Below are 26,564 nucleotides of genomic sequence, written 5' to 3' on the forward strand. Positions count from 1 at the left end.
CGTGGTGGTGGTTGGACCTGGTGGTGGTGGACATGGTGGTGGGTGTGGTGATGGACATGGTGGTGGATGTGGTTGACATGGTGTTGGACATGGTGGAGGTGGTGTTGGAGGTGGTGGACGTGGCGGATCAGGTTGTGGTGGACGTGGAGGTAGTGGATGTGGTGGTGTTGGACGTGGTGGTGGTTGGACGTGGTGGTGGTTGGATATGGTGGAGGACCTGGTGGTGGACCTGGTGGTGGTGGACGTGGTGGTGCTGGACCTGGTGGTGGTGGACGTGGTGGTGGTAGACTTAGTGAATGTGGAGGACATGGTGGTGGTGGTGGTAGATGTGGTGGAGGACGTAGTGGTGGTGGTGGAGGACGTGGTGGTGGGTGTGGTGGTGGACGTGGTGGACATGGTGTGTGTGGACGTGGTGGACATGGTGGTGGTGGATGTGGTAGACATGGTGGTGGTGGTAGACGTGGTGGACATGGTGGTGGAAGAGGTAGCGGACGTGAAGGTGGATGTGGTGGTGGATGTGGATGTTGTGGTGGATGTGGTAGTGGTGGACGTGGTGGTGTTGGTGGACATGGTGTTGGACATGGTGGTGGTGGAAGTGGTGGTGGTGGACAGGGTGGTGGTGGTGGATGTGGTGGTGGACATGGTGGTGGTGGACATGGTAGTGGACGTGAAGGTGGTGGATGTGGTGGTGGATGTGGTGGTGGTGATGGACATGGCGGTGGATATGGTAGTGGTAGACGTAGTGGATGTGGAGGACATGGTGGTGGTGGTAGATGTGGTGAAGGACGTGGTGGTGGAGGACGTGGTGGTGGAGGACGTGGTGCTGGAGGACGTGGTTGTGGGCATGGTGGTGGTGGATGTGGTGGACATGGTGGTGGTGGACGTGGTGGTGGTGGTGGATGTGGTAGACATGGTGGTGGTGGATGTGGTAGACATGGTGGTGGTGGTAGACTTGGTGGACATGGTGGTGGACATGGAGGTGGACGAGGTGGTGGTGGATGTGGTAGTGGACGTGATGGTGGATGTGGTTGTGGACGTTGTGGTGGATGTGATAGTGGTGGACGTGGTGGTGTTGGTGCATATGGTGGTGGACATGGTGGTGGTTGGACGTGGTGGTGGTTAGACGTGGTTGGACGTGGTGGTGGTTGGACCTGGTGGTGGTGGACCTGGTGGTGGTGGACCTGGTGGTGGTGGACCTGGTGGTGGTGTTAGTGGACCTGGTGGTGGACCTGGTGGTGCTAGACATGGTTGATGTGGTGGTGGTGGTGGATGTGGTGGACATGGTGGACGTGGTGCTCGTGGACATGGTGGTGGTGGAGGACGTGGTGGTGGTGGAGGATGTGGTGGTGGAGGACGTGGTAGTAGAGGACGTGGTGGTAGAGGACGTGGTGGTAGAGGACGTGGTGGTGGTGGACGTGGTGATGGATGGGGATGTGGTGGGCGTGGTGCTGGACATGGTGGTGGATGTGGTGGTGGACATGGCGGTGGATGTGGTGGTGGTGGACATGGTGGTGGTGGTGGTAGACGTAGTGGATGTGGAGGACATTGTGGTGGTAGAGGACGTGGTGGTGGAGGACGTGGTGATGGAGGACGTGGTGATGGAGGATGTGGTGGTGGAGGACGTGGTGGTGGGCATGGTGGTGGTGGATGTGGTGGACATGGTGGTGGTGGACGTGGTGGACATGGTGGTGGTGGTAGACATGGTGGAAGACATGGAGGTGGACGAGATGGTGGTGGTGGATGTGGTAGTGGACGTGATGGTGGATGTGGTGGTAGACGTGGATGTTGTGGTAGATGTGGTAGTGGTGGACGTGGTGGTGTTGGTGCACATGATGGTGGTGGGCATGGTGGTGGTGGACAGGGTGATGGTGGAAGTGGTGGATGTGGCGGTGGACATGGTGGCGGTGGACATGGTAGTGGACGTGAAGGTGGTGGACGTGGTGGTGGTGGACGTGGTGGTGGTGGACGTGGTGGTGGTGGACGTGGTGGTGGTGGACGTGGTGGTGGTTGGACGTGGTGGACCTGGTGGTGATGGACCAGGTGGTGGAAGTAACGATGGTGGACATGGTGGTGGACATGGTAGTGGTGGACATAGTAGTGGTAGACATGGTAGTGGTGGTGGACCTGGTGGTTCTGGATGTGGTGGTGGACATGGCGGTGGATGTGGTGGTGGACATGGTGGTGGTGGTAGACGTAGTGGATGTGGAGGACATGGTGGTGATAGATGTGGTGGAGGACGTGGTGGATGTCGTGGACATGGTAGTGGTGGATGTGGTAGACATGGTGGTTGTGGTAGACGTGGTGGACATGGTGGACATGGTGGTGGAGGACGTGGATGTGGTGGTGGATGAGGTGGTGGTGGACGTGATGGTGGTGGATGTGGTAGTGGTGGACATGGTGGTGTTGGTGCACATGATGGTGGACATGGTGGTGGACATGGTGGACATGGTGGTGGTGGATGTGGTGGTGGACGTGGTGGTGAACATGGTGGACGTGGTGGACCTGGTGGTGAGGTTAGTGGACGTAATGGTGGACATGGTGGTGGTGGACCTGGTGGTGGTGGACCTGGTGGTGGTGGACCTGGTGGTGGTGGTGGATGTGGTGGTGGTGGACGTAGACATGGTGGATGTGGAGGACATGGTGGAGGAGGACATGGTGGTGGTGGACGTGGTGGTGGTGGACATAATGGTGGTCGATGTGGTGGACGTGGTGGTGGTGGACATGGTGGTGGACATAATGGTGGTGGACATAATGGTGGTGGACATAATGGTGGTGGTGGACATGGACGTAGTGGTGGTGGACATTGTGGTGGACATGGTGGTGGTGGTGGTTGTAGACATCGTGGTGGAACTGGTGGAGGTGGTGTTGGTGGATGTTGTGGTGGGGGACATGGTGGACATGATGGTGGTGGATGTGATGGTGGTGAAGGAGGATGTGGTGGTGGAGGAGGATGTGGAGGTGGACATGGTGGTGGACGTAGTGTTGGACGTGGTGGTGGTAGACATGGTGGGGGTGGTGTTGATGGACGTGCTGGTGGGGGACGTGGGCATGGGGGTGGACTTGGTGGACGCTGTGGATTTGGTCTTGGTGGATGTGGTGGTGGAGGACATGGTGGTGGACATGATGGTGGTGGACATGGTGGTTGTGGACGTGGTTGAGGACGGGGTGGTGGGCGTGGTGGTAGATGTGGTGGAGTTGGACATGGTGGTGCTGGATGTGGTGGAGGTGGTGAATGTAGTGGTGTGGCTGTGGTGGATGTAGTGGTGGATGTGGTGGCATTGGACATGGTGGCGGTGGATGTGGTGGCGGTGTTGGATGTGGTGGTGGTGGTGGACGTGGACATGGTGGAGGACGTGGTGGTAGAGGACGTGGTGGTGGTGATGGTGGAGGACGTGGTGGTGGTGAAGGATGTGGTAGTGGTGAAAGACGTGGTGGTGGTGAAGGAGGACGTGGTGGTGGAGGATGTGGTGGTGGACCTGGTGGGGGTGGAGGACGTGGTGGTGGGCATGGTGGACATGGTGGTGGTAGATGTGGTGGACATGGTGGTGGTGGATGTGGTAGACATGGTGGTGGTAGATGTGGTGGATGTGGTGGTGGATGTGGTAGACATGGTGGTGGAGGACATGGAGGTGGACGAGTTGGTGGATGTGGTAGTGGACGTGATGGTGGATGTGGTGGTGGATGTGGATGTGGTGGATGTGGTAGTGATGGACGTGGTGGTGTTGGTGCACATGATGGTGGAGAGAGGTGGTGGACATGGTGGTGATGGACATGGTGGTGGTGGAAGTGGTGGACGGTATGGTGGACATGGTGGCAGTGGACATGGTAGTGGTGGTGAAGGTGGTGGACGTGGTGGTGGTGAACATGGTGGTAGAGGACGTGGTGGTGGAGGACGTGGTGATGGAGGACGTGGTGGTGGACCTGGTGGGGGTGGAGGACGTGGTGGTGGACCTGGTGGACATGGTGGTGGTAGACGTGGTGGACAAGGTGGTGGTGGATGTGGTGGTGGTGGATGTGGTGGATGTGGTGGTGGAGGGTGATGTGGTGGGCGTGGTGGTGGATGTGGTGGTGGTGGATGTGGTGGACGCGGTGGAGGACATGATGGTGGTGGTGGACGTGGTGGTGGTGGTAGACGTGGTGGTGGTGGACGTGGTGGTGGTGGATGTGGTGGTGCTGGACGTGGTGGTTGTAGACGTTGTGGTGGTGGAGGATGTGGTGGTGGAGGACATGGTGGTGGACATGATGGTGGTGGACATCGTGGTTGTGGACGTGGTTGAGGACGGGGTGGTGGGCGTGGTGGTAGATGTGGTGGAGTTGGACATGGTGGTGCTGGATGTGGTGGAGGTGGTGAATGTAGTGGTGTGGCTGTGGTGGATGTAGTGGTGGATGTGGTGGCATTGGACATGGTGGCGGTGGATATGGTGGCGGTGTTGGATGTGGTGGTGGTGGTGGACGTGGACATGGTGGAGGACGTGGTGGTAGAGGACGTGGTGGTGGTGATGGTGGAGGACGTGGTGGTGGTGAAGGATGTGGTAGTGGTGAAAGACGTGGTGGTGGTGAAGGAGGACGTGGTGGTGGAGGATGTGGTGGTGGACCTGGAGGACGTGGTGGTGGGCATGGTGGACATGGTGGTGGTAGATGTGGTGGACATGGTGGTGGTGGATGTGGTAGACATGGTGGTGGTAGATGTGGTGGATGTGGTGGTGGATGTGGTAGACATGGTGGTGGAGGACATGGAGGTGGACGAGTTGGTGGATGTGGTAGTGGACATGATGGTGGATGTGGTGGTGGATGTGGTGGATGTGGTAGTGATGGACGTGGTGGTGTTGGTGCACATGATGGTGGAGAGAGGTGGTGGACATGGTGGTGGTGGAAGTGGTGGACGGTATGGTGGACATGGTGGCAGTGGACATGGTAGTGGTGGTGAAGGTGGTGGACGTGGTGGTGGTGAACATGGTGGTAGAGGACGTGGTGGTGGAGGACGTGGTGATGGAGGACGTGGTGGTGGACCTGGTGGGGGTGGAGGACGTGGTGGTGGACCTGGTGGACATGGTGGTGGTAGACGTGGTGGATGTGGTGGACAAGGTGGTGGTGGATGTGGTGGTGGTGGATGTGGTGGATGTGGTGGTGGAGGGTGATGTGGTGGGCGTGGTGGTGGATGTGGTGGTGGTGGATGTGGTGGACGCGGTGGAGGACATGGTGGTGGTGGTGGACGTGGTGGTGATGGTAGACGTGGTGGTGGTGGACGTGGTGGTGGTGGATGTGGTGGTGCTGGACGTGGTGGTTGTAGACGTTGTGGTGGTGGAGGATGTGGTGGTGGAGGACATGGTGGTGGACATGATGGTGGTGGACATGGTGGTTGTGGACGTGGTTGAGGACGGGGTGGTGGGCGTGGTGGTAGATGTGGTGGAGTTGGACATGGTGGTGCTGGATGTGGTGGAGGTGGTGAATGTAGTGGTGTGGCTGTGGTGGATGTAGTGGTGGATGTGGTGGCATTGGACATGGTGGCGGTGGATATGGTGGCGGTGTTGGATGTGGTGGTGGTGGTGGACGTGGACATGGTGGAGGACGTGGTGGTAGTGGACGTGGTGGAGGAGGACATGGTGGTGGTGGTGGACATGGTGGACGTGGTGGACATGGTGGTGGTGGTGGTAAATGAGGTGGTGGTCGTGGATGTGGTGGTGGATGTGATGGTGGTGCTGGACGTGGTGGTTGTGGTGGTTGTGGTGGATGTGGTGGTGGACGTGGTGGTGGAGGATGTGGTGGTGGTGGAGGACGTAGTGGTGGTGGAGGACATGGTGGTGGTGGACGTGGTGGTAGAGGACATGGTGGTGGACGTGGTGATGGATGGGGATGAGGTGGGCGTGGTGATGGACATGGTGGTGGTGGATGTGGTGGTAGACATGGGTGTGGACAACGTGGTGGTGGTGGATGTGGTGGGTGACGTGAGGGTGGACGTGGAGGACGCGGTGGTGGTGGACGTGGTGGACATGGTGGAGGATGTGGTGGATGTAGTGGACATGGTGTTGGACATGGTGTTGGACATGGTGGAGGATGTGGTGGTGGTGGAGGACGTGGTGGAGGACGTGGTGGGAGAGGACGTGGTGGTGGTGATGGTGGAGGACGTGGTGGTGGTGAAGGATGTGGTAGTGGTGAAAGACGTGGTGGTGGTGAAGGAGGATGTGGTGGTGGAGGACGTGGTGGTGGACCTGGTGGGGGTGGAGGACGTGGTGGTGGGCATGGTGGACATGGTGGTGGTAGATGTGGTGGACATGGTGGTGGTGGATTTGGTAGACATGGTGGTGGTAGATGTGGTGGATGTGATGGTGGATGTGGTAGACATGGTGGTGGAGGACATGGAGGTGGACGAGTTGGTGGATGTGGTAGTGGACGTGATGGTGGATGTGGTGGTGGACGTGGTAGTGGCGGTAAAGGTGGTGGACGTGGTGGTGGTGAACATGGTGGTGGTGGTTGGAAGTGGTGGTGGACCTGGTGGTGGTGTTGGTGGACCTGGTGGTGGTGGAAGTAACGGTGGTGGACATGGTGGTGGACGTGGTGTTGAACATGGTGGTGGTGGTTGGAAGTGGTGGTGATGGACCTGGTGGTGGTGTTGGTGGACCTGGTGGTAGAAGTAACGGTGGTGGACATGGTGGTGGAAGTAACGGTGGTGGACATGGTAGTGGTGGTGGACCTGGTGGTGCTGGACATGGTGGTGGATGTGGTGGTGGATGTGGTGGACGTGGTAGTGGACATGGCAGTGGATGTGGTGGTGGACATGGTGGTGGTGGTAGACGTAGTGGATGTGGAGGACATGGTGGTGGTGGATGTGGTAGACATGGTGGTGGTGGTGGTAGACGTGGTGGACATGGTGGTGGAGGACGTGGTGGTGGATGTGGTGGACATGGTGGTGGTAGATGTGGTAGACATGGTGGTGGTGGATGTGGTGGTGGATGTGGTGGTGGTGGACGTGATGGTGGATGTGGTGGTGGACGTGGATGTTGTGGTGGTGGATGTGGTAGTGGTGGACATGGTGGTGTTGGTGCACATGATGGTGGAGGACATGGTGGTGGTGGATGTGGTGATGGAAGTGGATGTGGTGGTGGAGGACGTGGTGGTGGTGGACGTGGTGGTGGTGGACATGGTAGTGGACGTGAAGGTGGTGGTGAACATGGTGGTGGTGGACGTGGTGGTGGTTGGACCTGGTGGTAGAAGTAAGGGTGTTTGGACATGGTAGTGGACCTGGTGGTGCTGGATGTGGTGGTGGATGTGGTAGACATGGTGGTGGTGGATGTGGTAGACATGGTGGTGGTGGTAGACGTGGTGGTGGACATGGAGGTGGACGAGGTGGTGGTGGATGTGGTAGTGGACGTGATGGTGGATGTGGTTGTGGACGTTGTGGTGGATGTGGTAGTGGTGGGCGTGGTGGTGTTGGTGCATATGGTGGTGGACAGGGTGGTGGTGGACATGGTGGTGGTTGGACGTGGTGGTGGTTAGACGTGGTTGGACGTGGTGGTGGTTGGACGTGGTGGTGGTTGGACGTGGTGGTGGTTGGACCTGGTGGTGGTGGACCTGGTGGTGGTGGATCTGGTGGTGGTGGACCTGGTGGTGCTAGACATGGTGGATGTGGTGGACATGGTGGTGGACGTGGTGCTGGTGGACATGGTGGTGGTGGAGGACGTGGTGGTGGTGGAGGACGTGGTGGTGGAGGACGTGGTGGTGGTGGAGGAGGACGTGGTGGTGGAGGACGTGGTGGTGGAGGACGTGGTGGTAGAGGACGTGGTGGTAGAGGACGTGGTGGTGGTGGACGTGGTGATGGATGGTGATGTGGTGGGCGTGGTGCTGGGCGTGGTGCTGGACATGGTGGTGGATGTGGTGGTGGATATGGCGGTGGATGTGGTGGTGGTGGACATGGTGGTGGTGGTAGACGTAGTGGATGTGGAGGACATTGTGGTGGTAGAAGACGTGGTGGTGGAGGACGTGGTGATGGAGGACGTGGTGGTGGAGGATGTGGTGGTGGAGGACGTGGTGGTAGAAGACGTGGTGGTGGAGGACGTGGTGGTGGGCATGGTGGTGGATCTGGTGGACATGGTGCTGGTGGAAGTGGTGGTGGTGGTAGACGTGGTGGACATGGTGGGGGACATGGAGGTGGACGAGGTGGTGGTGGTGGATGTGGTAGTGGACGTGATGGTGGATGTGGTGGTAGACATGGATGTTGTGGTGGATGTGGTAGTGGTGGACGTGGTGGTGTTGGTGCACATGATGGTGGTGGGCATGGTGGTGGTAGACAGGGTGATGGTGGAAGTGGTGGACGTGGAGGTGGACATGATGGCGGTGGACATGGTAGTAGACGTGAAGGTGGTGGACGTGGTGGTGGTGGACGTGGTGGTGGTTGGACGTGGTGGTGGTGGACCTGGTGGTGGTGGACCTGGTGGTGGAAGTAACAATGGTGGACATGGTGGTGGACATGGTAGTGGTGGACATAGTAGTGGTAGACATGGTAGTGGTGGTGGACCTGGTGGTGCTGGACATGGTGGTGGACGTGGCGGTGGATGTGGTGGTGGACATGGTGGTGGTGATAGACGTAGTGGATGTGGAGGACATGGTGGTGGTAGATGTGGTGGAGGACGTGGTGGATGTCGTGGACATGGTGGTGGTGGATGTGGTAGACATGGTGGTGGTGGTAGACGTGGTGGACATGGTGGTGGAGGATGTGGAGGTGGATGTGGTGGTGGATGAGGTGGTGGTGGATGTGATGGTGGTGGATGTGGTAGTGGTGGACATGGTGGTGTTGGTGCACATGATGGTGGAGGACATGGTGGTGGACATGGTGGTGGTGGATGTGGTGGTGGACGTGGTGGTGGATGTGGTGAACATGGTGGATGTGGTGGACCTGGTGGTGAGGTTAGTGGACGTAATGGTGGACATGGTGGTGGTGGACGTAGTGGTGGTGGACCTGGTGGTGGTGGATGTGGTGGTGGATGTCGTGGTGGTGGACATAGACATGGTGGATGTGGAGGACATGGTAGAGGAGGACATGGTGGTGGTGGACGTGGTGGTGGTGGACATAATGGTGGTCGATGTGGTGGACATGGTGGTGGTGGACATAATGGTGGTCGATGTGGTGGACGTGGTGGTGGTGGACATGGTGGTGGACATAATGGTGGTGGACATAATGGTGGTGGACATGCTCGTGGTGGTGGACATGGACGTAGTGGTGGTGGACATTGTGGTGGACATGGTGGTGGTGGTTGTAGACATGGTGGTGGAACTGGTGGAGGTGGTGTTGGTGGATGTTGTGGTGGGGGACATGGTGGACATGATGGTGGTGGATGTGATGGTGGTGAAGGAGGATGTGGTGGTGGAGGAGGATGTGGTGGTGGAGGTGGACATGGTGGTGGATGTGGTGTTGGACGTGGTGGTGATAGACATGGTGGACGTGCTGGTGGGGGACGTGGGCATGGGGGTGGACTTGGTGGACGCTGTGGATTTGGTCTTGGTGGATGTGGTGGTGGAGGACATGGTGGTGGACATGATGGTGGTGGACATGGTGGTTGTGGACGTGGTTGAGGACGGGGTGGTGGGCGTGGTGGTAGACGTGGTGGAGTTGGACATGGTGCTGGATGTGGTGGAGGTGGTGAATGTAGTGGTGTGGCTATGGTGGATGTAGTGGTGGATGTGGTGGCAGTGGACGTGGTGGCAGTGGACATGGTGGCGGTGGACATGGTGGCGGTGTTGGATGTGGTGGTGGATGTGGACATGGTGGAGGACGTGGTGGTGGTTTTGGATGTGGTGGATGTGGTGGTGGATGGTGATGTGGTGGGCGTGGTGATGGACGTGGTGGTGGTGGACATGGTGGACGTGGTGGTGGTGGACGTGGTGGTGGTGGATGTGGTGGTGCTGGACGTGGTGGTTGTGGACGTGGTGGTTGTGGTGGTGGAGGATGTGGTGGTGGAGGATGTGGTGATGGTGGACATGGTGGAGAACATGGTGGTGGTGGTGGACGTGGTAGACATGGTGGTGGTGGTAGACGAGGTGGTGGTCGTGGATGTGGTGGTGGATGTGATGGTGGTGCTGGACGTGGTGGTTGTGGTGGATGTGGTGGTGGATGTGGTGGTGGACGTGGTGGTGGAGGATGTGGTGGTGGTGGAGGACGTGGTGGTGGTGGAGGACGTGGTGATGGTGGAGGACGTGGTGGTGGTGGACGTGGTGGTAGAGGACATGGTGGTAGACGTGGTGATGGATGGGGATGAGGTGGGCGTGGTGATGGACATGGTGGTGGTGGATGTGGTGGTGGACATGGGTGTGGACGACGTGGTGGTGGAGGATGTGGTGGGTGACGTGAGGGTGGACGTGGAGGACGCGGTGGTGGTGGATGTGAACATGGTGGAGAATGTGGTGGTGGTGGATGTGGTGGACGTGGTGGTGGATATGTTGGACGTGGTGGAGGCGGTGGATGTAGTGGACCTGGTGTTGGACATGGTGGAGGATGTGGTGGATGTAGTGGACATGGTGTTGGACATGGTGGAGGATGTGGTGGTGGTGGAGGATGTGGTGGTGGAGGACATGGTGGTAGAGGACGTGGTGGTGGTGGAGGACGTGGTGGTGGTGAAGGACGTGGTGGTGGTGAAGGACGTGGTGGTGGTGAAGGACGTGGTGGTGGTGGACGTGGTGGGGGTGGAGGATGTGGTGGTGGACATGGTGGTGGTAGATGTGGTGGACATGGTGGTGGTGGATGTGGTAGACATGGTGGTGGTAGATGTGGTAGACATGGTGGTGGTAGATGTGGTGGACAAGGTGGTGGTGGATGTTATAGACATGGTGGTGGAGGACATGGAGGTGGACAAGGTGGTGGTGGATGTGGTAGTGGACGTGATGGTGGATGTGGTGGTGGACGTGGATGTTGTGGTGGATGTGGTAGTGATGGACATGGTGGTGTTGGTGCACATGATGGTGGAGAGAGGTGGTGGACATGGTGGTGGTGGACAGGGTGGTGGTGGAAGTGGTGGACATGGTGGCGGTGGACATGGTAGTGGCGGTGAAGGTGGTGGACGTGGTGGTGGTGAACATGGTGGTAGAGGACGTGGTGGTGGAGGACGTGGTGGTGGACCTGGTGGGGGTGGAGGATGTGGTGGTGGGCATGGTGGTGGTGGATGTGGTGGACAAGGTGGTGGTGGATGTGGTAGACATGGTGGTGGAGGACATGGAGGTGGTGGATGTGGTAGTGGGCGTGATGGTGGATGTGGTGGTGGATGTGGATGTTGTGGTGGATGTGGTAGTGATGGACGTGGTGGTGTTGGTGCACATGATGGTGGAGAGAGAGGTGGTGGACATGGTGTTGGTGGAAGTGGTGGACGGTGTGATAGACATGGTGGCGGTGGACATGGTAGTGGCGGTGAAGGTGGTGGACGTGGTGGTGGTGAACATGATGGTGGTGGTTGGAAGGGGTGGTGGTGGACCTGGTGGTGGTGTTGGTGGACCTGGTGGTGGAAGTAACGGTGGTGGACATGGTGGAGGACGTGGTGTTGAACATGGTGGTGGTGGTGGACCTGGTGGTGGTGTTGGTGGACCAGGTGGTGGAAGTAACGGTGGTTGACATGGTTATGGACGTGGTGGTGGACCTGGTGGTGCTGGACATGGTGGTGGATGTGGTGGACGTGGTAGTGGACATGGCAGTGGATGTCGTGGTGGACATGGTGGTGGTGGTAGACGTAGTGGATGTGGAGGACATGGTGGTGGTGGTAGACGTGGTGGAGGACGTGGTGGTGGTGGATGTGGTGGTGGATGTGGTGGACATGGTGGTGGTGGATGTGGTAGACATGGTGGTGGTGGTAGACATGGTGGTGGAGGACATGGAGGTGGATGTGGTGGACGTGATGGTGGATGTGGTGGACGTGGATGTTGTGGTGGTGGATGTGGTAGTGGTGGACTGTTAGACTCGGGGGTCTCTGGTTGGCGCAAGGTTGCCCTTGTGTCAAGCAGGAACCCTCTCCTCTACGTCAGGGCGCAGGATAACCCCTTGTGAATGACCCTTGCTCACCCTCTAGGTGCGTGGCGTGAGCAGCCAAGGCGATTCCTCAGGCGTTGTTGGTTAAGCACTTACAATCACACACACAGTAAATACATCAATCCCCCCAGAAACGGACACCAGCCTTGGATATGTAGAAAAATACGCTTCTTTATGTAAAAATAGGTATATATATATCTCAGCAGACTTATCACAAGACCAATAACGTTTTCGCTATGCCACCAGGTTGTAAAGCAGGCAAATGATCTTTGCTCGTAGTTTCAAATGGAGACTTTGTAGTCTCTTCGCAAATGTTACTTGTGGTTCCAGTACTCACAGAGATCGGGTCCTGCGAACGGGGAAATAAGGCGTTGCGGGCCCCGAGCCCGATACTGGAACTTCTTTTGTGATGGGGAGAGTCGGCACAGGTCGGTGCGACTCTCAGCTTGGGAAGTGTTCTTGGGTCCTCAATCAGCAGGTGTGGGCAAGTAGGCAGGCACGGCCAGCGACCCTTTAGCACGGCGGTGCAGGGGGGGTCTCCACAGCGGGGGCGGCGCGGCCTGAGATGTCCGGGGATAGCGAAGCGGGGTCGCAGGGCACAGTCAGTGCAGCTGGATGACCCGGCGTAGCTCACAGTCATCGGACGGTTTCCGGCGGGAGGGGTGATAGCGCGGTCAGCGCGCTCCAGTGGCAGGCGGTGACAGGGATGCAGGCAACCTAGCCCGGGGACAGAGAGCGGCTCCGGACGGAGCGGGGCTCTCACGGGGTTGAGGCAGGCAAGCTTCTGAGTGTCACGGCCCTAGGAGGGGCGATGAGGGGCGCAGTCTCTTTCCAGCGGGATGCACACACGGCTCGAATTGGAGGACGAGCAAAAAGCACAGAGAACCCACTGGTCCTGGGGTTCAGTTCAGGGGGCAAGCTCAGATCAAGCCCTTGGAGAATGTTCAAGCACAAAGTAGCAAAGTCTTTTCAGTAGTCTCTTCCTCTCCTTTCTCAGCAAGGCAAGCAGCAGGCCAGCTCCTCCAGCGTCGTCTTCTCCTTCTAGTCGGGCAGAGGTTCTTTGTGGTAAACAGGATTCTGATTTCTTAGGAGCCAGGCTCCTACTTTTATACCATGATTCTTTTGTTCTTTAGCGCCAGGGGGCCTGGGCCTGGCTCAGTCCAGTTCTGGAGCACTTTGTTATGGTGACTCTGCTCTTTCCTTTCAGCAGCAGGGCAGAGACATCAGCCGCTCCACAGGGGGCGGCGCCGGCTTTGTGGTGGCAGAGCACAGGTCTATTCAAGAGTCAAGGTGTACTCCTCCCACCCATCCTGGTGTCATCTCTCTACCCTCCACCTGGCAGCCAACCTGTCTCTGGGGATTCCCCAACCCTGCTCCTTACTGTTGCTAGGCAGAACACACACACACAGCAGAGGCGGGCTGAAATGGTCAGGTCAGTAAATACTAACTTTCTAAAAGTAGTATTTACAAACCCAGGATATTAAAATAAACTTGACTACAAGAAGTATTTTATTATTCTGAGTTCAGGCATACTAAACTTGACATTCTACCATGCTCTCTGAGTCCACTGGGGTCACAGCGTGTAGTGACTCCAGCAGCCCATTCTGGCCTATGGAGAGCAGGTAGCCTTCAATAGTGAAAAACGAAAATGGCTGTAATTCACTACTAAGACATGCCACACACATCAGGGCGTGTCCTACCTTATGCCTACAATGCACCCTGCCCTTGGGCCTACCAGAGGGGTGGCTAATATGTAGGTAAGGGAAGGTTTAGGGACTGGCAAGTGGGGGCACTTGTGCAGTCAGCGCGACGGTCCCCGACCGCGCACAGGGTCTGCGGTGGCAGACCCTAGACACTTTTTACAAGGCCGCTTTCTGTGGGTGGCGCAACCAGCGCTGCAAGCCCACCAGCAGCATTGGCATTCACAAGCCCTGGCACCCCTGGTGCACTTTACTGGGGACTGACAGTGAATCCAATAAACCAATCATGAACATCAATTACAGGTACACTTTACCTAGGGAGCACTTGCACTGCGGCACGGATTAGCCGTGGCGCAGTGCCCTGAGCGGACAACACCAGCAAAACAATCGAGGCACACCATCAAAAAGTGGAAGGGGAACTCACGCCAAGGTGCCAGGTCTAACATGGACATGGTGGTGTTGGTGCACATGATGGTGGTGGACGTGGTGGTGGAAGTGGATGTGGTGGTGGAGGACGTGGTGGTGGTGAACATGGTGGTAGTGGACCTGGTGGTGGTGTTATTGGACGTGGTGGACATAATGTTGGAAGTGGTGGACGTGGTGGTGGACATGGTAGTGGTGGACCTGGCACCATTGGCGTGGGTCACCCTTCCATTTTTGTCTGTGCCTCAATGTGTTTTTGTGTTGGTGTTAGCTGCTCAGGGCACTGTGCCACTGCCATCCAGTGCCACAGTGCAAGTGCTCCCTATGGTAAAATGTATTATGTGAATTGACTTCCACGTTTGGTTTATTTGGTTTACTATCAGTCCCTAGTAGAGTGCACCAGGGGTGCCAAGGGCTTGTATATCCAAATGCTGCTAGTGGGCTTGCAGCACTGCTTGTGCCACCCACCGAAGCAGCGGGGTAAAATGTGTCGAGGGTCTGCCATTGCAGAACCTGCGCGCGGTCTGGTACCGTCGCGCTGACTGAGCAAGTGTCCCCACTTACCAGTCCCTAAACCTTCCCTTAACTACATGTTAGTCACCCCTCTGGTAGGCCTAAGCGCAGGGTGCATTGTAGGCATAAGGTAGGACATGCCCTGATGTGTGTGGCATGTCTTAATAGTGAATTACAGCCATTTTCGTTTTTCACTATTGAAGGCTACCTGCTCTCCATAGGCCAGAATGGGCTGCTGGGATCGCTACACGCTGTGACCCCAGTGGACTCAGAGAGCATGGTAGAAAGTCATGTTTAGTATGCCTGAACTCGGGATAATAAAATACATCTTTTAGTAAAGGTTATTTTAATATCCTGGGTTAGCAAATGCTACTTTTAGAAAGTTAGCCTTTGCGTGCCTGACCATCTCAGTCCGCCGCTGCTGTGTGTGTGTGTTCTGCCTAGCAACAGTACAGGAGCAGGGCTGGGGGATTCCAGGAGACAGGTTGGCTGCCAGGTGGTGGGTAGAGAGATTACACCAGGATGGGTGGGAGGAGTACACCCTGACTCTTGAATAGACCTGTGCTCTGCCACCACAAAGCCGGCGCCGCCCCCTGTGGAGCGGCTGATGTCTCTGCCCTGCTGCTGAAAGGAACAAGCCGAGTCACCACAACAGAGTGCTCCAAAACTGGACTGAGCCAGGCCCAGGCCCCCTGGCGCTAAAGAACAAAAGAATCCCTGTATAAAAGTAGGAGCCTGGCTCCTAAGAAATCAGATCCAGATTGAACCACGAAGGAACTCTGCCCGACTAGAAGGACCTGGAAGAAGCTGAAGGAGGAGTAACTTTCCCTGACCTGAGGGACTGGCCTGCAGTAGGTGCCTTGCTGAGGAAGGAGAGGAAAAAGACTGAAAGAGACTTTTGCACTTTGTTCTTCAACTATCTCCAAGGGCTTGGAAGAAGAGCTTGCCCCCTGAACTGAACCCCAGGACCAGTGGGTTCACCGTGTCTCCGCTCGTCTGAGAACTCGAGCCGTGTGCTTTCTCCCGCCGGAGTGCCCTGCGCACCTTCGCATCCCTCCTAGGGCCGTGACACCCAGAAGCCTGGCCGCCTCCCCTCGCCGAGAGCCCCGCTCTACCTGAGTTGTTCTGGACCCATCGAGGCTGGCCGCCCCGCTTCCCTGTCACCTGCCTGCCACTGGAGCGTGCCTGGTGCCCTCTCGCCCTCCCGCCGGATTTCTAATTGGGAAGTGAAATCAAGCCTCGGACGGCCGCCCGTACGTCGTAACGTATCCGGCCGCCCCGCTTCACCTCCCAGCCAGAGTCTGACCGTGCCGCCCTCCGCAGTGACCTCCCGCACAGTCCGTGTCGGAGGCCCTGGGCCGCACCTGTCTACCGAGAGCCGCCCGCTGAATTCTTGATCCGTTAGACCCGCGAGGTGCAGAACCTGCATCTCCCCTGAAGACTCGTCCAAGCACATCGCACGTTCCCAGGTACAGTGAACTATCTATCGGACTCGGGGTCCGCAACGTTCCGATTTCCCCGTATCACTGTATCCCGGGTGCACTGCGCATCATCGTGACTGGACCGACTCAACCGAGCCCTGTGAAGCGCTCGTGATCGAATAAGTTACCAAAGACAAGAACAGTGCCTAATTATCATCTTGTGGCTTCCATTTCGCAACCGTTATTGATGGTCTTGTACATGCCTGCGTAACAAAGAATCTTTTATATAAAGCATCTGTATTTTTGATACAACTTACGCCTGGTGTCCGTTTGTGGGGGATCGTTGTGGTTTACTGTGTGTGATCATAAATGCTTAACTGACTAGCGCCCTGAAGTTTAGCCCTGACTGCTCGCGCCACACTACCTATAGGGTGAGCAGGGGTTGTTCTGAAGGGGTAATTCTCTCGCCCTGAATAGAAGAAGGGACCACTGCTTGTCACAAGTACCTACCTATGCCAACCAGAGGTTCCCCATTCTAACATGGACGTTGTAGTGGTGGTGGACCTGGTGGTGCTGGACCTGGTGGTGGTGGATGTGGTGGTGGACGTGGTGGTGGTGGAGGACGTGGTGGATGTGGAGGACGTGGTGATAGACGTGGTGGAGGACATGGTGGTGGAGGACGTGGTGGTGGTGGACGTGTTGGTGGTGGACGTGGTGGTGGACGTGATGGTGGTGGACGTGATGGTGGTCGATGTGGTGGACATGCTCGTGGTGGTAGACCTGGACGTAGTGGTGGTGCACATGGTGGTGGACGTGGTGGACATGGTGGTGGTGGACATGGTGGAGATTGTGGTGGACATGGTGGTGGAGAAGGTGGTGGTTGTAGACATGGTGGTGGAACTGGTGGAGGTGGTGTTGGTGGGGACGTGCTGGTGGGGGACATGGTGGACGTGATGGTGGTGGTGGACGTGGTGGTGTGGACATGGTGGTGGAGGAGGATGTGGTGGTGGAGGAGGATGTGGTGGTGGAGGTGGACATGATGGTGGTGGACGTGGTGGTGGGGAATGTGGTGGACATGCTGGTGGTGGTAGACATGGTGGAGGTGGTGTTGGTGGATGTGGTGGACGTGGGCATGGTGGTGCTGGATGTGGTGGAGGTGGTGAATGTAGTGGTGTGGCTGTGGTGGATGTAGTGGTGGATGTGGTGGACGTGGTGGTGGTGGACATGGTGGCGGTGTTGGATGCGGTGGTGGTGGACGTGGACATGGTGGTGGTGGATGTGGTGGACGACGCGGTGGACATGGTGGCAGTGGTGGACGTGGTGGTGGAGGACATGGTGGTAGTGGATGTCGTGGACATGGTGGTGGTGGACATGGTGGTGGAGGACGTGGAGGTGGACGTGGTGGTGGTGGACGTGATGGTGGTGGACATGGTGGTGTTGGTACACATGATGGTGGAGGACATGGTGGTGGACGTGGTGGTGGTGGACATGGTGGTAGTGAATGTGGTGGTGGAGGACATGGTGGTGGTGGACGTGGTGGTGGTGAACATGGTGGACCTGGTGGTGTTGTTAGTGGACGTAATGGTGGACATGGTGGTGGATGTGGACGTAGACATGGTGGATGAGGAGGACATGGTGGTGATGGTAGACGTGGTGGTGGTGGACATGATGGATGTGGATGTTGTGGTGGTCGATGTGGTGGACGTGGTAGTGGTGGTGGACATGGACGTAGTGGTGGTGGACATTGTGGTAGACATGGTGGTGGTTGTAGACATGGTGGTGGAACTGGTGGAGGTGGTGTTGGTGGATGTTGTGGTGGGGGACGTACTGGTGGGGGACATGGTGGACGTGGAAGTGGAGGAGGATGTGGTGGTGGACGTGGTGTTGGACGTGGCGGTGGTGGATGTGGTGGACATGCTGGTGGTGGTAGACATGGTGGAGGTGGTGTTGGTGGACGTGCTGGTGGGGGACGTGGGCATGGTGGTAGACTTGGTGGACGCAGTGGATTTGGTCTTGGTGGACGTGGTGGTGGAGGACATGGTGGTGGACATGGTGGTTGTGGACGTGGTTGAGGGCGTGGTGGTGGACATGGTGGAGTTGGACGTGGTGGTGCTGGATGTGGTGAATGTAGTGGTGTGGCTGTGGTGGATGTAGTGGTGGATGTGGTGGTGGTGGACATGGTGGCGGTGGACATGGTGGTGGTGGTGGATGTGGTGGACATGGTGGTGGTGGATGGTGATGTGGTGGGTGTGGTGGTGGAGGTGGACGTGGTGGTGGTGGACGCGGTGGACATGGTGGCAGTGGTGGACGTGGTGGTGGACATGGTGGACGTGGTGGTGGTGGACGTGGTGGTGGTGGACATGGTGGTGGTGGACATGGTGGTGGTGGTGGACATGGTGGTGGTGGTAGACGTGGTGGTGGTAGACGTGGTGGTGGATGTGGTGGTGCTGGACGTGGTGGTTGTGGTGGACGTGGTGGTGGTGGAGGATGTGGTGGTAGAGGACATGGTGGTGGTGGTGGACGTGGTGGTGGACGTGGTGGTGGTGGATGTGGTGGTGCTGGATGTGGTGGTTGTGGTGGATGTGGTGGACGTGGTGGACGTGGTGGTGGAGGATGTGGTGGTGGACGCAGTGGTAGAGGGCATGGTGGTGGACGTGGTGATGGATGGGGATGAGATGGGCGTGGTGATGGACATGGTGGTGGTGGATGTGGTGGTGGACATGGTGGTGGACGACGTGGTGGTGATGGATGTGGGGGTGGATGTGAGGGTGGACGTGGAGGACACGGTGGTGGTGGACGTGGTGATGGTGGAGGACGTGAACATGGTGGAGGACGTGGTGGTGGTGGATGTGGTGGTGTTGGTGGACATGGTGGTGGATATGTTGGACGTGGTGGAGGTGGATGTGGTGGATGTAGTGGACATGGTGGAGGACGTGGTGGTGGAGGACGTGGTGGTGGAGGACGTGGTGGTGGGCATGGTGGACATGGTGGTGGTAGACGTGGTGGATGTGGTAGACATAGTGGTGGAGGACATGGAGGTGGATGAGGTGGTGGTGGTGGATGTGGTAGTGGACGTGATGGTGTTGGTGCACATGATAGTGGAGAGAGGTGGTGGACATGGTGGTGGTAGACATGGTGGTGGTGGAAGTGGTGGACGGTGTGGTGGACATGGTAGTGGCGGTGAAGGTGGTGGACATGGTGTTGGTGAACATGGTGGTGGTTGGAAGTGGTGGTGGTGGACCTGGTGGTGGTGTTGGTGGACCTGGTGGTGGAAGTAACAGTGGTGGACATGGTGGTGGAAGTAACGGTGGTGGACATGGTAGTGGTGGTGGACCTGGTGGTGCTGGACATGGTGGTGGATGTGGTGGACGTGGTAGTGGACATGGCAGTGGATGTGGTGGTAGACATAGTGGATGTGGAGGACACGGTGGTGGTGGTACACGTGGTGGTGGAGGACGTGGTGGTGGAAGACGTGGTGGTGGTGGAGGACGTGGTGGTGGTGGACATGGTGGTGGAAGATGTGGTGGACATGGTGGTGGAGGACATGGAGGTGGACGTGGATGTGGTGGTGGTGGACGTGATGGTGGATGTGGTGGTGGACGTGGATGTTGTGGTGGTGGATGTGGTAGTGGTGGACATGGTGGTGTTGGTGCACATGATGGTGGAGGACATGGTGGTGGACGTGGTGATGGAAGTGGACGTGGTGGTGGTGAACATGGTGGTGGTGGACGTGGTGGTGGTGAACGTGGTGGACCTGGTGGTGGTGTTAGTGGACATGGTGGACATAATGGTGGACATGGTGGTGGAAGTGGTGGACGTGGTAGTGGTGGACATGGTAGTGGTGGACGTGGTAGTGGTGGTGGACCTGGTGGTGCTGGACCTGGTGGTGGTGGATGTGGTGGACGTGGTGGTGGTGGAGGACGTGGTGGTGGACGTAGACATGGTGGATGTGGAGGACATGGTGATGGTAGACGTGGTGGAGGACATGGTGGTGGAGGACGTGGTGGTGGTGGACGTGATGGTGGTGGATGTGGTGGTGGACGTGATGGATGAGGAGGTGGTCGATGTGGTGGACGTGGTGGTGGTGGACATGCTTGTGGTGGTGGACATGGACGTAGTGGTGGTGCACATGGTGGTGGACGTGGTGGACATGGTGGTGGACAGGGTGGTGGTGGAAGTGGGGGTGGTGGACATGGTGGTGGAGATTGTGGTGGACATGGTGGAGAAGGTGGTGGTTGTAGACATGGTGGTGGAACTGGTGGAGGTGGTGTTGATAGATGATGTGGTGGGGGACGTGCTGGTGGGGGACATGGTGGATGTGATGGTGGACGTGATGGTGGTGGTGGACGTGGTGGTGTGGAGGAGGATGTGGTGGTGGAGGTGGACATGATGGTGGTGGACGTGGTGTTGGACGTGGTGGTGGTGGATGTGGTGGACATGCTGGTGGTGGTAGACATGGTGGAGGTGGTGTTGGTGGATGTGGTGGACGTGCTGGTGGGGGACGTGGGCATGGTGGTGGACTTGGTGGACGCGGTGGATTTGGTCTTGGTGGATGTGGTGGTGGAGGACATGGTGGTGGACGTGATGGTAGTGGACGTGGTGGAGGACGTGGACGTGCTGGATGTGGTGGAGGTGGTGAATGTAGTGATGTGGCTGTGGTGGATGTAGTGGTGGATGTGGTGGTGGTGGTGGACATGGTGGTGGACATGGTGGTGGACGTGGTGGTGGTGAACGTGGTCGACCTGGTGGTGGTGTTAGTGGACGTGGTGGATGTAATGGTGGACATGGTGGTGGTAGTGGTGGACGTGGTGGTGGTGGACATGGTAGTGGTGGTGGACCTGGTGGTGGACGTGGTGGTGGAGGACGTGGTGGTGGTGGACGTAGACATGGTGGATGTGGAGGAAATGGTGGTGATGGTAGCCGTGGTGGAGGACGTGGTGGTGGTGGACATGCTCGTGGACATGGACGTAATGGTGGTGGACGTGGTGGACATGGTGGTGGACAGGGTGGTGGTGGAGATTGTGGTGGACATGGTGGAGAAGGTGGTGGTTGTAGACATGGTGGTGTTACTGGTGGAGGTGGTGTTGGTGGATGTTGTGGTGGGGGACGTGCTGGTGAAGGACATGGTGGACGTGATGGTGGTGGTGGACGTGGTGGTGTGGACATGGTGGTGGAGGAGGATGTGGTGGTGGAGGATGTGGTGGTGGAGGTGGACATGATGGTGGTGACCGTGGTGTTGGACGCGGTGGTGGGGGATGTGGTGGACATGCTGGTGGTGGTAGACATGGTGGAGGTGGTGTTGGTGGATGTGGTGGACGTGCTGGTGGGGGACGTGGGCATGGTGGTGGAATTGGTGGACGCGGTGGATTTGGTCTTGGTGGATGTGGTGGTGGAGGACATGGTGGACGTGATGGTGGTGGACATGGTGGTTGTGGACGTGGTGGTGCTGGATGTGGTGGAGGTGGTGAATGTAGTGGTGTGGCTGTGGTGGATGTAGTGGTGGATGTGGTGGACGTGGTGGTGGTGTTGGATGTGGTGGTGGTGGACGTGGACATGGTGATGGTGGATGTGGTGGACATGGTGGTGGTGGATGTGGTGGACGACGCTGTGGACATGGTGGCAGTGGTGGACGTGGTGGTGGACATGGTGGTAGTGGACATGGTGGTGGTGGATGTGGTGGTGGTGGACGTGGTTGAGGACATGGTGGTGGACGTGGTGGTAGACGTGGTGGTGGTCGTGGATGTGGTGGTGGACGTAGTGGTGCTGGACGTGGTGGTTGTGGTGGACGTGGTGGTTGTGGTGGACGTGGTGGTGGTGGACATGGCGGTGGAGGATGTGGTGGTGGTGGAGGACGTGGTGGTGGTGGAGGACATGGTGGTGGTAGAGGACATGGTGGTGGTAGAGGACCTGGTGGTGGTAGAAGACCTGGTGGTGGTGGTAGAGGACATGGTGGTGGTGGACGTGGTGGTAGAGGACATGGTGGTGGTGGACGTGGTGATGGATGGGGATGTGGTGGGCGTGGTGATGGACATCGTGGTGGTGGATGTGGTGGTGGACGACGTGGTGGTGGAGGATGTGGTGGTGGACGTGAGGGTGGACGTGGTGGATGTGTGGACGTGGTGGTGGAGGACGTGGTGGTGGTGGACGTGGTGGTGTCGGTGGACATGGTGGTGGTGGTGGATATGGTGGACGTAGTGGACATGGTAGTGGACATGGTGTTGGACATGGTGGAGGACGTGGTGGTGGGCGTGGTGGGGGAGGACATGGTGGTGGTGGAGGACGTGGTGGTGGACATGGTGGTGGTGGATGTGGACCTGGTGGGGTTGGAAGACGTGGTGGGGTGGAGGACGTGGTGGGGTGGAGGACGTGGTGGTGGTGGTGGACGTGGTGGTGGACATGGTGGTGGACGTGGTGGTGGATGTGGTGGCAGTTGACGTGGTGACAAATAGTGAGAAAAGGTCAAAGCAAAACAGAGTGAATGATAAAAAAAAAATAAAGAAAGCAAGATAGAGCAGGATGGCAAGAAGTGATGAGAAAACTGTCACAGTAAAAGCAAAACCCCAAGTAAATGATATGCTTGTCACAGTAAAAGCATAACACACTGCTGGCACTGCAATTGTGTGTTTGCTGGCCCGGGAGTGGTGCATGCGTGCGCACGCAGTCGGCTCTCTTTGGAAGCACATACTCGTGCTTGTGGGCGCGCGCCTCTGCTCGCTCCCGCCACAAGCACGAGAATGTGCTTCCAAAAAGAGCAGAGCGACGGCTAAGGGTCCCCCAACGCAGCGCGTATGCGAGACCTAAAAATGCTGCCTTTAGCACCAGTGCAGGAACCCTTGCGCCATTTTGCAACGGTGCCTGCGATACAAGGGCGATTGTTTATGTGCAGGATGGGCCACTAATAGCGATTTGCTATTTCTATGTGTGCTGCAGAGAAAGAGCAAAAAATGAGGAGAAATTAATAATTTCGCCTCATATCGCCATTCGAAGACCGGGTATTACCTGGCCATAGTTTTTGGCGCTGGCCAGCTTTGTAAATCTGGGGCTGCCTCACAAAGCAATGGGTGTTGGAGTGAAATGCCCACAGAAACACCCATGGCCCACCCCTTTGCCACCGCAGATTGCGGCGGAAAGGGGCATATTTACAAGGTGGCAATAAACCCCTTTAAGTGGCTTAGCGCCACCTTGTGAATATTGGGAATGGCGCAAACGCCACCGGCGCGTCAAAAAAAGTGATGCTCCGGTAGTGTTAGGGGCTTGTAAATATGGCCCTAAATATTATCCTTGAACCAATACAAGATAAACTGTGGGAAATACCTATTAACCAATGGCTCACATCAATCAAAATGTGTTTATTCAAGTTTTAAAATAAACCATGGAACAAGATGGTTCTGAAACACATTCTCAGAGCTGGTTCTCTACCAATAAATTTCCTCGCAGTAATTTTCTATATTTCACCCAGGAAAGGCTGAGATGTAAACTGATTCTAAAGTTGTTGTCGGTTTAAAAGTCAAATATCTTGCACAGATGACTCGTATATGGTTTAGTTTAGTGGCTTCATGTTAAATTTATCAGAGGCCGGGTGTCTATTATATCAATTAATGCATCCAAATGGACGAAATAATCACAAGGAAAAGCAGACAGACTTCATATTTTATTAAATGTTAGTGCAGGCGGCGAGTCCTTCAGACCAGAGCTGAACTATATGAGGAAAGGAGGGGAGATTTGGCTACAAGGCCATCTGCTCGTTTACAGGAAGGGCTCGATGTTTATTTCCAGGGCAGAGCATGGCATGGTAAGCTCAAACTTCGTAATAACGTCAGGGTGGAGCACTCCCAGCTTCCCAATGCTTCTGCTGCCAGCAAAAACCTCAGCGCAGCGACCAGGAAAGAAGGCTGGGTCTGCAAAAATGAAGAAAAAACAGAAAAATCAACATTTCACCCAAGAGTAACTCATATTTTTGTTACTATATTCGATCAATGTACCACAATAATTTTCTGCCCTTATTATTTTTCTCTTATGAGAAGATTTCCATCTGCATTATGGCATTGAAATGTTATAATGACATAACTTGTCTCCAAAGTTCTTTTCCAAGTAGCCAGATAGCAATGTAACTCAATGGTGCAAGGAATTCACTGCATATGACAGTATGTGCTCAGCCAAGGTGCAAAGACCTGGCTAACCCACAAACATTGGCCATTCCTTTTTAGTAAACGTTAAGTTGTTTAACCCCTTCGCCGCGGCACGAATTCCGCCGCGGCGCTGGGGGGGTTCGGGTCAGCGCGGCGCCGCCATGCTCGTGACGGAACCACTCCGTCATGAGCCACGGGCGCGCTGTGCTCATGACGGAGTGGTTCCGTCACGACTTCGCCCGCTCGCATTATTCGCCCGCACAGGCGGGGAATCAGCGCCGCGTGGGCGGAGCGGCCGCAGCATGACGGAACCACTCCATCATGAGCACACGGCGCCCGTGGCTCATGACGGAGCGGTTCCGTCATGAGCAGGCAAGGGGTTAATAATACACTGAGGGCCAGACTTATCATTGTATTGTGTTGCACTTGCATCACGCATGGCTTTGCAAGGGCAACGTGACACTTGTCAGATTTCCCACGCAATGCCACAGAGCGTGGCCTGCTAAATCTGGAGTAATGCACGGCAGCACAAGTCAGGGTCTTGTATTACTCTGCCTTGGGAAGGTGGTTTCATGGGTGGAGCGTGAGTGTTACCATGCTTTTACTAATGGATATTGACACATTCCCAGATTTACCAAAACCCACCAATGCATCTAAATGGGTAAACAGGGGAGGAGCCAAGATGGCGACCGGGACGGCAGCGTAGATTCCCGGCTCCGTGAACCTCCGCATCCCGCACGGATATCCTGCATGAGATCCTTATTCTGCGCTACGAGATCGTGTTCGTAAACGAAAGTGGCAACCGATCGTGTGACTCCGAGGTCTCTGACTGCCGTACAACCGGAGAAATCAGCGGTTGAACTTTGCGGCCCGTGCGGTCCCGAAGCCGGGACCTCGAGTGGACGCCTTGGCCGGGTGGCAGTTGAACAACAGCGGCCTGTGGTGACTGGGTGGAGTCTGTCCACCGAAGTGGAGCGCCCCTCGGCCTGCATTTTGCTGCGGCCGCGCCCCCCTGCTGAACGTTGCGGACTGAGGACATGCCCGGGTGTGCAATTCTCGGATTCCGTGGCGTTTGCCCCTGCCTTTGACGGTGAGCTGCCCGGACGCCGTCCCTGGCTCGCCCTGATCCTTGCGGGCTGCTCCCGGCTTTTCGCGGGAGCTGGTCCGTGGCGGAGACGACTGTTGCCCGTGACCGCGCAACGGCTGAATCTGTGCCTGCCCCAGGATCCCTGTCTTCAGCGACGTGGACTTTGAGGAGTTGTTCCCGGGGTCCTGGCCCCACTACGAGTCGGGCCTTCCCAGCGGCCATTTTGTCGCGATGCAGCCTACCATCCTGTCCGCTGGGACGCAACGAGACTGGGGGTGTGTGACTTTCGGGAGTGTGGCGGAGCGATCGGAGGGAGCTGCTCTGGGATACGGCGACCTCCTGGAGGCCCTTGGTGCCCTTCATTACTCCTTGGCACATGGCGCCGGGGTCCTGGAGGGGAAGCTAGATGGTGTGGTAACAGCGTTGGGACAGTGGCGGCATGCTGGTCCACAGGTACACAGTGGCTTTCCACACTGCACACAAGAGGAAGATGTTGCGGCCCCCCCCGCGATTAGTGTACAGCCGGACACTCCGGACAATATGCTACCGTGTGGTCAGCTAACTGTGGACTTGATCTGTTTCGGAGGTATCGGACCTGAGCGGAAAATGGTGGCCTTGTCCCGTGCGCGGTCTCCGGCGGCCCAGGGACAATTCCAGCAACGTGTGTCTCATTTGGCTGATTCAGCCTGTCTGGACCTTGTGTGCAGTGTAGATCCTGGGGCGGCACTGGAAAAGACGCCCCTCCATGAAGCGGTCTGTGCGGATGCTCAGAGACTTCCACCCCACCTGTGTGCGGCGCTTCCCGACTGCTTTTGGACACTCCTGTACCTTGGGACATCGGACATGGTGCTGGGTCGAGGGACAGGCATGGGCAGAATTGCAAAAAGCGGTCAAGGCTGAGGCTGATCCTTCGGGGGTGGTCACCTAGTATACAGGCGGACTCATGGTTGCGCGCTCTCGTGGTTATTCGCATAGTTGGTGTATAATGCTCCCCATTCCCCCCCCCCCTTTTTTGATATGGTCGACTTGGTGCTGCTAATCGTTTGCTGGGGGGAGACTTCACCGTGCGGGAGGGAGAAGCCGGGGGTATGTTTTTAAGGCCCTCCTCCAGTTTATTATATTCTTTCCGCCCCCCCGTCTGGGGGGGGCTCTTTCTCACTCTCCTTTTTCCCTGTCTCTTCTATATTTCGGGTCTAGTTCTAGGGCGACAGGCACACTGCTGGGGGGTGGGGCCATACTCATTCGCAGAGGTGCAGGGTGGGGGGGTGGGGGAGGGGACTCTTTAGT

General features: G+C 57.2%; 1 protein-coding gene and 1 long non-coding RNA gene across 2 annotated transcripts in view; one reads left to right on the top strand and one right to left on the bottom strand.

The window, feature by feature from the left end:
* The window catches only part of LOC146785295 (uncharacterized), a 221,390-nt gene that overhangs the window by 177,912 nt on the left and 16,914 nt on the right, over window positions 1–26,564 (top strand). The window lies entirely within an intron of this gene.
* The window catches only part of FARSB (phenylalanyl-tRNA synthetase subunit beta), a 267,705-nt gene continuing 264,840 nt past the window's right edge, over window positions 23,700–26,564 (bottom strand). Inside the window, exon 17 of the mRNA XM_085634265.1 lies at window positions 23,700–23,959. Within this exon, the coding sequence (XP_085490391.1) occupies window positions 23,808–23,959 (152 nt within the window). The 3' untranslated portion in view covers window positions 23,700–23,807. The remainder of the gene's footprint in view (window positions 23,960–26,564) is intronic.

Source organism: Triturus cristatus, chromosome 11 (assembly GCF_964204655.1).
Source record: "Triturus cristatus chromosome 11, aTriCri1.1, whole genome shotgun sequence".
NCBI classification, from domain to species: domain Eukaryota; kingdom Metazoa; phylum Chordata; class Amphibia; order Caudata; family Salamandridae; genus Triturus; species Triturus cristatus.